This window comes from Aquila chrysaetos, chromosome 3 (genome assembly GCF_900496995.4).
Source record: "Aquila chrysaetos chrysaetos chromosome 3, bAquChr1.4, whole genome shotgun sequence".
Classification (NCBI taxonomy): domain Eukaryota; kingdom Metazoa; phylum Chordata; class Aves; order Accipitriformes; family Accipitridae; genus Aquila; species Aquila chrysaetos.
The window spans coordinates 27890593-27905854 of record NC_044006.1 but is presented as its reverse complement, the minus strand read 5'-3'; the positions used below and the strand labels follow the sequence as shown (position 1 = coordinate 27905854).

The 15262-nt window shown below is 43.4% G+C and overlaps 1 protein-coding gene across 2 annotated transcripts in view; it reads right to left on the bottom strand.

The window, feature by feature from the left end:
- Window positions 1-1745: 1745 nt before the first annotated feature.
- EGFR (epidermal growth factor receptor) overlaps window positions 1746-15262 on the bottom strand; it is a 167641-nt gene continuing 154124 nt past the window's right edge. Inside the window, exons 23-28 of one of the 2 annotated variants that reach the window (XM_030007997.2) lie at window positions 14031-14177; window positions 11363-11460; window positions 10737-10904; window positions 10593-10640; window positions 10387-10489; window positions 1746-9363 (exon numbers count right to left, since the gene is read on the bottom strand). In XM_030007997.2, coding sequence (XP_029863857.1) covers window positions 8987-9363; window positions 10387-10489; window positions 10593-10640; window positions 10737-10904; window positions 11363-11460; window positions 14031-14177 — 941 coding nt within the window. In that variant the 3' untranslated portion in view covers window positions 1746-8986. Of the gene's footprint in view, window positions 9364-10386; window positions 10493-10592; window positions 10641-10736; window positions 10905-11362; window positions 11461-14030; window positions 14178-15262 lie in introns of both variants that reach the window. The other variant, XM_030007996.2, reaches the window with a different exon arrangement.

Genomic DNA, 15262 nt, shown 5'->3' with positions numbered 1-15262 from the left:
GGATTGAGATAAAGACAGTTTAATAGGAGGGAAAATAATTAATGATGATGATAATAGTAGTAATAATAATAATAATATAATATACAGAACAAGTGATGCACAATATGGTTGTGTCGTGGTTTCAGCCCAGCCGGTAACAAAGGACCGTGTAGCCGCTTGCTCATGGTGTGATGGGGAGGAGAATCAGAAAGGAGAAAAGAAAAAAAACCCAGAACGTCGTGGGTTGAGATACAGACAATTTACTGGGACAACACAAAAAGAGAAGTTACAACAACAACAACGGTACTAATAAAAGAAATATACAAAATGAGTGACACACAGTGCAACTGCTCACCACCCGGAACCCGACGTTCCGCCACTTCCCCCACCGAAAGCCCCCCCCAGCCCGCTCCCCAGTTATATACTGAGCATGATGTCACATAGTATGGAAAAGCTCCTTGGCTAGTTCAGGTCAGCTGTCCCGGCTGTGCCCCCTCCCAGGTTCCTGTGAAAATTAACTCTATCCCAGCTGAACCCAGGACAGGTTGCTCACCACCCACTGACCAATGCCCAGCCAATGCCCAAGCCGTGGTGTCCCCTGGCCAACTCCCCCCGCAGTTTATATACTGGGCATGACGTCATATGGTATGGAATACCTCTTTGGCTCGTTTGGGTCAACTGTCCTTGCTGTGTCGCCTCCCAGCTTTTTGTGCACTCCCAGCCTCTGCTGGCTGGGCAGTATGAGAAGCTGAGAAGTCCTTGACTCTAGTATAAACAGTGCTTAGCAACAACTAAAACATCAGTGTGTTATCAACATTCTTCTCATCCTAAATCCAAAACACAGCACTATACCAGCTACTAGGAAGAAAATTAACTTTATTCCAGCCGAAACCAGGACACCATCTGTGACCAGTTACTGCCGAAATGTGACCACCCCAAAGAGCGCCGGTAAAGCTGTTCCATGTTCAGTGCCGTAGTGAGCATGTAGGTCTGTCCCAGGTTCCGTGGTAGGTGGTCCGACTACAGCTGTGGGCCTCCTCAGAGTGTGTTGGCTCTTTTATTGGCCACCTTGGAAATTTCTTACACGATCTGAGGTAATTATTGAGCGTTCAGATTAGTTCCCTAGAGGCTGGCTTTGTTGCTTTCCTGGGTCGAGCTCAGGAGCGCCAAAGGGTGAGGCTTGGAAGAGACTTGTATTCCTCTCCTACCTTTAAACAGCAATTTCCTTTATCTTATCTTAACCTACCATATCCTGTGCAGGCAGACAGGGGGGTTAAACTGCAGCTGTTTCTTTGGCTGTCTTCTCCTCTTGCACCCTTTGTCACTTTTTATGTTCATTTGAAGTTGGCCACACTGAGCTCAGTGTAATTTCTGAATGCTCGTCCTTCCCAAATACTGGCACTTTTCTATACCTACACCATTCTTCATTTTAAGTTCCTCTCTTTTGGTGCTTTGACAGTGGGATTTAGCCCCATCAGTGTCCCCACCTCTCTGGGTAAGTACAGAGGCATTGCTCTGCCTTTGTTATCCTATCTTGTGAAATATGGAGAACAGCAGTTTCCTGTCTGATAAAGACTTTTGAATTTTAAGTTGTTTTCTGATCTTCACAGAGGAGGTGTATGGATGTACAACATATATTTCCTTTTCCTTCTCAATATTAATACTAATTATTATTCTTCATAATATCATTACTAACTTACATAGAACCTTCCCCAAGCCAGCTGATCACTAAAGGAGGGGGAAATCACATGCCAAACCAGCAAACATTTATTTAATTACTTTTATTAAAATAAAAATATCATGCATTAATACGCATTAGACATTTCTGAGAACCAGTAATATGAAGATTAAGACTATGTCGTTTCTGCATAAAATAGGTTGAGCTGGTAAGACATGCAGCCTACATATTGAAAGGGACTGGCTGGAAAGATAAAATGAGAAAGGTGCTGTAGTGGCTTTTTTTTCCGTGTATAAAGTTCATCCATAAAGACAAAAATTATTTAATTACTAACTGTGATACCAGGGACTTATCCAGGCTGAATGTGTACTGACAGTTCCAGCTCCTCTCTTCTTTACTGTCTTGTCAACCCAGTGTATTTTGCTCTGTTATGTTGAGGACCCTGTAATTCCTTTAATCTTTGTCTGCTACCTGTTCCACCAGTTGGATAATTAAACACCAATACTCAGGGGACTCTGGGGCTTCATTTGACTGGCTTAGCTAACAGAATTTCTCTTTCTGCCTAGTGTAGTACAACAATTTAAGTCACCAGTGTGACTCTGGTCAAGACTTTATTTTGCCTTTCCTTACGAGGGAGTCCTGTGTTGCTGTTGTACAGCTCATAGCTGTGCAATTCAGAAATGGTCACCAGTACGGCTTCATACGCCACACATCACATGGATGAGCTTTTGTGGGATTGCTTGGACTCTGCTTCTGCTATTATCATAAAAGTGAAGTGAGAACCTGCCATGCAATTCAAAAGAGCAGCTTTTATCAGCGCCCTGATAAGCAGCACCTGGGCTTTCATATTGCACTTCCAATGGTCACAAGTGTTAGCTGTATTACTGCTCACATTACGAAACTCCAGCACTGTGCATGCAGAGAGCCAAAGAGTCCTGAAGAGAGGAAAGAGTCCTGTTAATAGGTTCACTAAGCTCTGGATAAATCCCCAGGGTGACAACTTTTAGGAGAAAAAAAATCTAAGTCCATCAATAAAGAACCCTTAATGTGAGTTCTTTTCTGGCTACAAACCCTACAAGCTAGCCACTGATTTTTCTTCCCCCCAAATACAACAGTATATTACAATAAAAGTTCTCCAAAAATTAAAAACAATTAAAAAGAATAATATACACCTCATTTTTATCGCTCAATATACAAACAATCTTTGATCAACAGTATAAACCATTAAACCATATAAAAGTCAAGAGTTTCTTATAGTACAAATAGTGCTTTCATAGTTGAGTAACTTTACAATGCTGCGAGAGTACCGTCTGTATCTATGGATATATTGCTTGACAGTTTATTAAAACCAAGACATGATACCTTATACTTGGTTGATTGCATCGATACAAAGCAGCCTAAAATGGGCAATGGATCCATAGGATCTCCGATTATTGCGAGGGATTTTCAAAAATCACTCAACATTAGCCTCGTTTTATACTCTCAGTGTAATCAAGTTAAACATCCCATTAATTTCAAGGAGAACGATATTAGGAACATAGGATTAAAAAGCAACCTAGCTATGTGAGCCAAGCCTTCTACCATTGTAGACAACTACTTTACTTATTCCCTTTCATAGAATATAAGGATAACATTGATGGTGGTTGCAAATGCACACTCTCCAGCTAGCTTGTGAGAGGTAAGGAGAAGGGTCTGGGTAAATTCCAGCATGACTGGAAATGATGTACCGTATCTGCTACATAGGAACAACACTTTCAACCAGTCCAGTCATTAGCGGCAGGTCTGATTGCTGGTTTTCACCTTATTAATCAGAAAAATCCATTACTTCAAGGTGAGAGGTACAAAGAGACCACAAGGCCCCCGCTGTCGTGCGTCCAGACAGCCCCATCTGCACCACGTAAGAAGACGAGAGCAAAGTTGGTGAGCACCAGCCCTGAATCTTGGCCAAAGGCATTTTGGCTGCTGACTTCAGCAGTGCAACAAGTGGCATGTTTTTGCCAGCTAGGTCTCCAGTTACCAGTTTTTCCTCAGGAAACCCTTTTTTTGGATGCTACTGAGGGTTTGCTTGACCACTAACTGTGGTACAGCCTACTAATGCTGCACTCTTCTCTCCCTGTAAAAGAAGGAGGGGTTGCATGCAGTACTTCTGACCAACCCGCAATTCTCAGTCCACGCAGCCATGGTGATACAGGTGATCTGCCAAAACACACAATGTTGAATGGAGGCAGGGCACGTGGCAGAAAGTAAAGCCTATCATGGAAGCACTGTGATTTCAACTCCCCTGCATAATTAAAGTAATACATAACCAAAAGCGTTATCGGTTTCAGGTCTCACTGCCTGCCTACACACTTCCTCACATAAAAAGCAGTTATCTCATCATGTCTCATCTTCACATCATTGTATTTTTCCTGATACTGAGCCAAAACTTCATATATTTGTTTCTTTTTTTCTTGACTGTGTCCCTGTTTAGCTATTGCGTTGAGTAGAAAATGAATCGAAATGAAGTAGAGGTTGTAGGTCTGGCCCTGAAGTGATACCTGGTCCTGATACTTGTTTGGTTTTCTATAGACAGGCCTCACACTCCTGTCAAGCCCTCTTGGCTCAGTGGAGGTCTGGCCTAGCCCCAGTGAAGAGTGGAGATATTCAGCTTTTCCTTGTAATGAGAGGCTGTGGAAGTGGTGATCAATACCCTATTCCTTTAAAGCAAGAAAACAAGACATTACATCTTTGGTCCTAACGCAGCCCATTTGACAAGCTACTTGAAGGTGTCGTGTTTTTCTTTTGTATAAATTTTTTTTCTTTTTTTTTTTTTTTATTATTTTAAAAAGGCTCCTTAAAAGTTGTATGTCAGAACAAAGAGATAACACTTACAAAAAGAAAGCTATAAAATGGGATCCCAATATAAAAATTTGAACCAGTGGTGATAAAACATTATAAAGCATTCTTGCTAAGTGTTATACACAGTTTGACATTTCATGAGTATATGGTCTCCATCAGGAAGGAGGACACAGGTACATTTTCATACTTTGTCCTGATTCAGATGTTTTCTCACAGAGAAACATGGGGGGAAACAAAAGCCAGAGTACCATAACTGCTTATTTGGAGAGGCAGCAGTCGTACTAACAGAAGACGTTGAACTCTGAATCTGAAAAATGAGCGCTTGTCTGGAAATGCAAAGTTTCTCCTTGGCACCGTGGAGCACCCCCAGACAGACCGAGGACACCCCAGGCACTTTGTGATGGGACCTCTTTAAGCTGTTTGGGGTCCTGTGACATTGTTGTAGCCCTAACTGCGTCTCCCAGGGAAGAGAAGAGATTCACCCCATAGCACGAATGCCACATACATTGGTTTTCGCACAAGCAATCTCTGCAAGAGGGCTTCACTTCAAGCCGGTACCAGGCACTGGAGCCATGTGTGTCTATTCCCACCTATACCTGCCGGAACAGTCAACAGCCTCAGTGATGTCCCTGGGCAAATTTGGCAGCTGTCTCGGGTATGGATTGGCCGGCTGGCATTCCTTCCCTGGCATTACTCAACCTACACAAGCCCCTTACTTTCAAATAAACCACAGGACTATATTTTCTAATGCCGGGGCTTCATGTGGCCATCTGACGATGATGCTGGTGGGACAGGGCATCACCTTGAGGCATCCCAGAAACCACCATCTAGTTCCAACTGCTCTCTCTAGAAAACTCACTGTATTGTTGCCTGCCAGCTGGAAACAAAAGCAAGCCCCCGGCCTCTCGGGTGAATTTACCCAACAAGACCAATTGCAACATGAAAGAAATTTCCCAAGCCAACTCCCTTTTCAGCAGAAGAAGACAACCCAAGGCCCAAATGAAGTCAAGTGCGCTGACACTGTTCAGAGATCACTGGAAAACATCAAAGTAAGATGAAGACTCTTGACTTAACTTACATTTTCATATACTTAGCAGTTATTAAAAGTCTTACATTATTATTGCAAAAGCAGTTCCACATTAACTGCTGCTTTATGATTAAGAGACGCTAAGCACTAACTTGTGAGTGGTTTTATTTTGCCTTCCATGAGAAATACAGTAAAAAGGGAAATTTTAAGTTTCTCGATTGTTGAGACTATGTTAGCTTTTAAAAGTGGCTATGGCCTGATACATTTCCCTATTTAGTTGTGTTTTAAATATCAGCATTTTCTACCCACACCTCCCAAGAGACAATGGCAGAACTTTCAAGTTCTTTTTGGATGCTGATTTATGCTGCCTAACCGCGCTTGCCTTTATGAGCACCTATGATCTGCAGGGGGCTCCTTGCTGTTAAATGGTCAGTGACCTGCAGTGGGAAAACCAGACCATTTCAGCTGCTTATTGATTTTTTTTTTTCATCTCAGTGGAAATCATTTAGTACATTGCTAATGCCTGTTACCCTACGAGCATCACCTTGCGTAGCACCCGTGCCTCCAGCAAACAGCCACGCAGCTGCGTGGTCCCATCTGCTCCCAGCACTGCTGTATCTGCCCCTGCAGGCACTGCCCACAGACTACAGCACACTGCCCAGTTTTTATTTGTTGCTGGCTTTTGAATCATTAATGAGTTGCCGATTTACAAATCACGGCTTACAGGATGCCTATTTACCACGACTACTTTACAATATAGCTGATCCCACCAATCTGGAATCTGTGCATTTGTATTCAGAGTCTATGGTCCTACATCCTCTTTCCTACTTTTCTCATCAAAAACAATACATTTAAAAAGCGATGCTCTTTCAAACTTCCATTGCTTAATTTTTAGATGAATCTCTGTTTCTAGCAATAAGTCGCTACTGAATCCCTCCTGAATTGTTTGAAAAGGGCAAGCATATTAAACTCTACTAAATAATTTTCATGCTACATAATGCTGGTGATATATATTCTTACTTCTTAGTGGCTTTCTTGTTTTAGCTAACAGATTAAAATAAAACATCAATAAATTCCTTTGTGCTATAGTGTTGGAAAGATTCTGCAGGAGAACATGCACTATGCGATTTTTTAGTGTTCTGCTTGAAGACATAACAAATTTAGCAAATTGAAAATTATCTGTGATTTCTGTTAAGATCTTTTTTTGGTTTTATGTACATTCCTCCTGGGGCAGTGGGTGGAGAAAAGCAGCGCTGCCTGTGCGTACATGTTGCACGCTTGTGAGAGCAACACAACAGCTCTGCTCTCAGGAATGCAAGGAGAAATCTGCCACTAATTGGACGTGGGAACTGAATTTTGCTTAGCGTTTTAAATACAAGCCAGTAATAATCAAAGTCAAACATTGCATCCTCCATACCGCTGTGCCTGGGACTTGGTCACGGTGACACACATGTACCAAACAGGACAGTCTTTGGATTTTGACCCAATATACTTTACCCTAGACTGGCAGCGTGGCCAATGAGCTACTGCACACACACAAGCTGCTAATGCATTTTACACCGTGTTACTTATAAAAGGGGTCATTTCACATGACCGTTCTTCTCCTTCGTTCCTCAATAAATCTGTAAAAACAATGTTCTGAGGATTTGCTGCCTGATCCTGGACTCCAGATGCAATACTTAAACTGAAACACATACTGATATATTCAAAACACAGTGGCAGCATAAATTGGACTCTTTCTTGCTACTTAATATAGACAACAGATCCTCTGCAACTCAGCTGCTTACGTTACCCTTAAGCAAGTTGCCAATGTTCAACTAGTTAAGGACCTTTGTACCAAAATCACCAAATGCACATTTGCTTTCTGATCTAGTGGTTTGATTAAAATAGCACTGCCAAGCTGCTGGGGGGATGCATCTAAATTACTGACTAAATTCACACTTTAGGCACTTTACTCCTCCTACATTCATAAGAAATGTTAATGATGGAAGAATGTGAAGTTCTGTATCATGGGCCCCTGGAAAGAATAGCTGCTTTTGCTGCTGTGACTGATTTATACTATCAAGCTAAAATCTTAGTCTTGCCTCGCCTGCCTATTCCACACTGACAACAGAAGATGATGCTGGGTATTTTAAAGAAGCAGTAGGCAGCCCTGTGTCTCAGAAGAAGGAGATAATATTTTTCATCACTCCAGATTATTCTTCCTTTCCTTAATTCACTCTCACTGCCCCTCCTGCATTGCCAGGATATGTAACTCCAAAGGGACAGGCAACCAGCTCCAGCCTCTGCCCCAGCTTGGTACAGCAACTGGCAGTACTCTGCCTTGAAGCGAGTAAAGTGTAACACTGATATATCCCTGTTCTTTGCCAAATGTATAAGGGAAAATGATTTCTGCTCTGAGGCCCTTTAAGAAGGGAAATGAAACTGCTTGGCTAGAGCTACCCGTGTTTCTTGCCCTAGTCAAGTTTAATTTAGTATAGTTCTTCCAGTCTGTCTCGTGGATGCTCCAATTTGCCACCATTTGCACTTCCTTGACATTTAATTAAAGTCTGTTAAACATTATTTGACACTTCATTTTTCAGTTACGGCAACATCTTTAACAGTTTTGTTGAAGAAAGGCATTTTGACAACTTGACAGCTGCATAAGGGATCAGAAAAAAAAATGTCTTGCGTTTGACCATCAGAAAACAGACTAGTGAGCACTTTATAACCATGTACAGTCAACTTTGAGGTGAGCTCCTCCTGTCAGTTTTTAGCAATAGTGGTCAGTAGGTGATGCGCTGTGCTGTTTTGCTCTTTGTGCTAGTTTTCCCCGGAGCGATCCACGCCATACTGCCCTGGGCAGAATCTCCCATACGTCCCCCAGATGCACTTCTCCTCTTCGTGCCAAGAGGCAGTATATGGAGCCAATTTGTAAAAATCCGGTGGTTTGGAATAACTGTTTCTGTTCCAGGAGTTTTGGAAAACTATTTAGTAACATTATTTTTTTTTTCCTGCTGGTGATCTGAGCACCACATAGCAGACCAGCAGTACAAGCGTCTGATCTTGTAAAAGATCCAAAAATTCTGTTAGAAACATTTATAAAAATACAGACTGTAGAAAGGAATTTGACTGTACAATGTGTACAGCTCTCAAGTTCATCCCAGAGTGGCTTCTTACCATGCTACCATTTGAAAATGAAAGGAATGCATCCATATTTCTTCTGTCCAGGAAGACCCCGCTTCATCCCAACATGCATCTGAGTGCAGGCTATGGGCCTCAGTTATTATGTGGAAATGGGCAAGAACAGACCCAAACTACCATCAGATAGGCTTTGCAGTTTCAGCCCTCATGCTGAAAAAGACAGGTGTGCTTATTGATGCATTGCGGTTGCTGTTTGCTCTGAGCAAGAGTCTGTTCTTGCAGCAGCCAGGTAGTTCACTGAGAGTCTGGCTTGCCTCGCTGCAAGAAGAAATTCTCTATGGTCATGCTGAGGCTTCAATGTATTCACTTTTTGGTGCTGCTACCTTCAAGTACTCCGGGTTTTCTGCCGCGGGAACTTTCAAGAGACCATTAGGTTTGGTTTCCTTCGGTAAGAAGTCCTGCTGGTAGTCAGGATTGTCCAGATTTATTTGGTGGTTGCCCGCCTGGATCCAGTAAGGAGAGCTCTCGAAGACTGTCTTGGCCAGTGGAGACTGGTTGGTGTTGAGATACTCAGGGTTATCCACAGCTGTGCTGTGTGAATTCTGGTAGCTGGAGTCCGTGGGGACCTTTGAGTTTGCTGTGAGAGAGAAGTTGTTGTAGATTGGATTCTGGACTGCTGAGGCAGATACTTTCTTGGGCACCAACTGGTTGACGTACTCTGGAATAAAAAGAAAATACAAATTAGAAGGAATGAAAATGAAGGCATGTAACTAATGCAGCCATTTGCATCACTTGAGGTGTAGTTTCAACCCAGCTGCCACTTGCTCTTTGCACACAGCATCTCACTGAACTTCCTGGAGTGGAAGAGAGCCACAGGCAGGGACTGCCGTGCCGTGGCACCAAACGCACTGCCCTGAAGTTCACCTTCAGGAATTCGGTTTGCAAAGCAGCAGAAAGATGGCTTGGACCATGAGACAGCGAGATAGCTACTGCTGATTTTAGTGACGTGTGGGTGGCTACGTCCCAGATACTGTTCTGAAATCCCAGTCTCGGAGCTTAGCTGCCAGAAGCTGTTTCCCTAGAAAAATGTTTAGAGATGAGGAAAACGCCTAGAAAATACAGGACTGGCAGTAACAGAGACTCCACGTTTAACTTCAATGCCATCCCTTGCAGGGTCTCTCACCCTTGTTAGCTGTGGCGTATTCTTGGAAGGGTTGGTTGGGATTTTTTAAGGGCACAAAGCATCATGACTGCATAACCCAGCACCAGCTCCCTCGGTGCTCGCTGGCTCGCTCTCTGACCGCCTACGCTGTTAAGTCCACGTGAAACTGTGAGCTGCCTTCTGTGTATCAACATCTGAAAGCAGTGAAACTGCCAGAAAGCTGTTTATATTGCTGAAATGGTTTAAGGGGTGAAACCCAGTTTTTAGAGGATATTTTCCCAAGTAGAAAGCTTTAAACATATAACCACGCACACAAACTCCTTGGCCAGATGGCACGCATGGCAAACATGAGGAACCTGGCTTCTGAAGGAACTGCAATGAGAAATGACTAGAGCAGCCAGATAAAGTCTAGGAAAAGGATACGTGTACACGTTTTCACTCCTGTTTACCGAGGGAAAAAAGGTAGGAAGCATTTGGATTGCTTCCTTTCTACAGAAAAGGAAGGACAATGATTATATGCACAACCAAATGGCTTGTGAATGAGTGGTCACGGGATGTAAACATGGGAGAGGTACTCACCCGGGGCTGGCAGGAAGCCGTCGTCTATGCTGTCCTCCAAGAAAGTGCCTGTTGGGTCTGAGCTATACCGCTGGACAAAGCTGTCTTCCCTCACAGGGTGCCCCTGCTAGGTTTGAAGTAGACAAAAACAATATTAAAGGGACCGTTCTGTAGAAGTTGATCCATATAGGAGAAGTTGCTCCTTTTTTAAAGGTCATCCCACTTACCCCGTTTCTGTCAATGCAGGTTGTAGCAGAATTGTTGCTAGTAGCACTCTTAAAAAAAAAGAAAGAAAGAAAATACAGACCTCATGAGAAGCAGTTCACTCTTAAAATTGCTTGTCATGTTTCTACAGAGGAAAAGTTTCATACCAATGAACTCAAGAGAGGAGTGCGGGATGTTGAGGGGCTGTTGAAGAAGCCCTGGTGTGGCACGAGATACTCATCCGCGTCCACTATATCTTCCATGTCCTCCTCCTCCATCAGGGTGCGATAAAACTTGGAGTCCGTAGGGCTGGGCAGGTGCATCCTATCGTCTCCCTGTGAGACAAGTTGGTGTAAGAGAGGACTCGCAGACTCCCTTCAAGCTCTCATTATCCCCTTCTCTGAGAGACAAAGTAATTTAGCGAGAGGTCCAAGATGTATAATCTTGATCTATGTGTTTAACCAAATTTACTTAGAGTTTAGGGGAATTTGGGCCTGCAATCTCTGTCTATGCTGCTGTAAAATATCTGTGTTTTGAAGACGATCAAACTCTGTTCTCCTCTCAGGACTGCAGTATAGGCTGTTACTGGTCCTAGACTGGGACCAGTACTACGAGAACAGTGACTGGTCTTGAAATTCTCTTTGTGGTTCTAGCTGAATGTGTTAAGACCTGGAAAGCAACAGTAAATCTGGCCTTAAATTATCGATATTATATGTTTTCATATGCATTACTAATCATTTTGGGCCTCATATTAAATGCCCATCAGACATCTTCCTACCATTGGGTTTAGTACCTGTATAACGAGATAGCGTGGAGGGTCACGGGCCATTTTTGAGAACTCTGCGATCAGTTCACGAAACTTGGGACGGCTGTCTGCATCGATCATCCAGCCTGGAGGGATGACAGGGAAAGCACCGCACAAATAAAGTTCTTCTGGTGATCAAACACAGAGCTTAAAATAAAATGTAACAGTGGAAAGAACTGTTAAGGTCCCTGTAAGGGACCAGCATAAAAAGTTCATTCACCAGCCACTGCTGTGAATTTCAGCATTTAAAATGCACATCTTGGCAGTTTGGGGAAGAATGAAGGAGGTAATAAAACCCCATGTTGGAAAAGCTCCAGGCTGAGCCTGTCTCCTCTCCTGCTGGCCTATCTCGGCTTGGGCAGGCAGGTCGCACCTGAGCGATAATAACGCATCAGTCCTCAGGATACCAAATAGGTGGCCAGCCTGGATCAGGTCCGAATTAGGCTGTTCTGAAGAAGTTCCTGAAGGAGGGGAAGCAAACTAACTTCAGCAGGCGCACGGTCATTTGACCGTCTAGTCCTCACTGCACTGCTTCGTGAAATCCTGGGAAGCCTAAAGCAGAAGCTACCCTCTGTACCAGATGTCTTCTAAAATTCAAAACATCCTTGCTGGGGACATTTTGAAAGATTAACCGTATCTAAGCTGTATTTAATTAGTAAACGGACTTTAACAAAAACAAGTCCTACAGTTTAGTGTGGATCAATGCTAGAAGAGATTTCGAATATAGATACTGGTGGTTTAACATGTGAGATTACTTAGGAAACCCACACTTTCTGTTATCAACTAACAGATGAGCTGATGTAGAGACTCTTGTGTTTAAAATTAAAAATAATAAAGGTCAAGCTTAGTGTGTCTGGCTGAACTCATAAGAAGCAGCCTATCTATAGTAATGGAGAAATGAAGTGATAATATGACATCTGAAATCTGCATTAGACAAAATCTCATCATTGCCAGTGACTTTTTACCATGCTAGAAGTACGATTCCCTGCTAATTCAAGAAGAAATCCTTTTTGCTTTTAGACAGGGTGGAGCATTTGGGAGTTTGCTGCTGTTGCAGAGGTACCATCTACTATTTCTGAATATATCTCTGAGTTGCATATGTTTAAATACTGCTTCTTAAATTAAAAAAAAAAAAAAATTGTTGTGCAATAACTTTGAACATTTCAGTTTATACTCTCTGCTTATAAAAGAGATGACCAGGAATCCTGAATTCCTTTAGACAAAATGGCACGGCTTCAACAGGGTCTGCGCTATAGCCTGCAAACACAGGGTGATCAGAGCGGTGAAAGATGTGCAACCGAGTCCTGTGGTAGAAGGAAGGTTCAAAGCCCAGATTCTCATGTTCTTGCATTTAAATTCAGTGTAACGGGATGAAAGGGGATGTGGAGACTCCACTAGTCATGTTTTAAAAGCAACAGATACCTGATTAGGTGCCTGGAAAAATGCCTGCTTTCTACATCTGGCCTGACCCAAAGGAAGGGCAATGGTTGGAGCTGCTGAGCTTTGTGAAGGCTCAGCCCCTGAGGATGTGGTCTAGTGCAGAGCTTTTAAAGACCTGGGACATGACTGCTGCAAGCAGAGATGTTGGCAGGACTGAGGTGTCAGTAGGGTTCAGCATCACCGAGGAGGAGTTTCCAGGACACTGCTTTTGCGTCTGGGCACCTCCCAGGCTAGGTGCACACATCTGGATCTGGTTCCTGCTCGCTTTGGTGAGCACAGGATCAGGCTTTCCCTGTGCGGTGCCTGCCCTGACAAAGCAACACTGGGGCACTGCAGGACTCCCCAAAAGTGCTGCACTACGGGGTGTTCATGGTAGCGTGGCTCCTGTTTCAGGAACAGGTACATTTTGCTCCAGTGAGAAGGTCTTAAATGCCACCTAGTGGGCTTTTTATCAGCATCCTCACAGACACTACTGGTCGCGAGCAGGGATGCGGCAGTCATGGTCTACGGATGCACGGGAAGCCAGGTAATAATCTGACATTTTAGCAGCTGATAAAGATGGAAAAGGGGTTTGGTGATCACAAGCTCTTTGATGTGCCCTATCAATGACCAAAAAGTGCTTCAGAGACCCCCAGCTCCTACGCTACTTTACAGCAACAGCCATGTGCCGAAAATGAGCCATCCAAAAATGAGGAAGAAATGGGATGAGGAACTCCAGATCCTCATTGCATCTGCCATTACAATGGTGCCTGTGCTTACAGCACTCCTTTAGTAAAAGGAGCACATAATCCGTGTGTGTGATTGCTGGGGGAGGCATATTACTGAACTAAGGGGGAGCCTGGAGGAAAGGCAGCGTTAACTTTATTTTCTAGACACACAAAACCAGAGTATCAGGTAAAGTGGGTGGTGTTATGCTGATTTATACTGCCTGACAGTATCAGTTTAAAATAATTGACAATAATTGACAATATCAGCCAGTGGTGTGAATGGTGAAAAAACATTAGTTGGCTGAATTAGCGACTAACGAAACCATATCCTGTGCTCCTAGTTAAAGCTCAAGGGACGGGAACATGCTCTGGTGTCACCACTCTTTTCACATAACCCTATGTCTGTGTGATCACCAAGAACGCAGTGTATACAAATGCGACATAATGAAGGCAGTTGTGTTACTTATTTGACTTGGGTTAAGCACCCACAACCCCAACTGTGAACTCACATTTGACCATGATCATGTACACATCAATGGTACAGATGGGGGGCTGGGGCAAACGCTCGCCCTTCTCCAGAACAGAGGAGATTTCACTGGCAGGGATCCCGTCATACGGCTTGGACCCAAATGTCATCAGCTCCCAAACTGTCACACCTGCAGGGTGGGAAGGGAAGATCGTGAGAGAGGCTTTTCCAGGAGCCGGGGTGCTTGGCCTGGGCGCAGAGAGGCGGTGAGTAGAGAGGGCTTTCCCACATTCTCTGCATTGCCAGAGCCCCACCCAGGAAAAGCATTTTCTGCCATGATTTTGAAGAGAGACAAATTAGTAAAACAGGTTGAAATAATTTCAGGTTTCCTTTTCAGGTTTTGGGTTTGTTTGGTTTTTTTTTTTTTTAATCTCAGCTACTAGTAGCTCAGTGTTCAACATCCCACAAACTTCCCAGCCCCACAGAAAGGAAATGCAGGTTACCGCCTCCCGACTCCAACCCAGCAAGTGGTTTCAAAAATGGAAGTTGTATTTTTATTTCAAAACAATCTCTTTGGAGACAAGCAAGAGCAGTTTTTAAAAGATGTGTAAACCAGCTGCCTCAGTGTCATTTACTGACATACCACGTACTCTTGTGATGTAGCTGTTGTGATTGTCTGGTAGCTTAGGATACAAAACAAGATTTTGGATGCCAAGATACGTGAACGGATTAAGAGGACGAGAGGCTGTACTTTTTCTAAAAGGACACAGGATCTGACCATCTGCATTAAATATTTTCCAGGAATATAAGAGCTCATGGAGTGGAAATTTTGGAATAAGTTGCTCTGAAAAGTTTCATTTCTGCTTCTCTTTCTTTCAACTTGGCTTAGGAACTATACCAAATATAAAATGAATTCTCTAAGGAGGAGAATTGCTTCCCACTTTGCTTCCCTTTCAGCGTTGTCCTCTCAATACCAGGACAGCACAAACATTTTAGGCCACAGCAGTTACACTGATAGACACTGACTGACAGCATGGCCAATGGTTTTAAGTCTTCCCTCTAGTTATGTGGCTTTATTGTCAGCTCAGTTATATTTCACGTAAAGCTGCTAAAGAAAAGCGTCAGCAGAACTTCAGCAAATGGAGCAGAGTCTCCTACCTGCAGTCCCTTTCAGGGAGGGCTCATCATCTGAAAGCATATTCTGCAAAACGTCTTATACCTCACTAGCATGAAATTTCATGGGAATTTTACTTTACTGAATAGGTGATTTGGGCC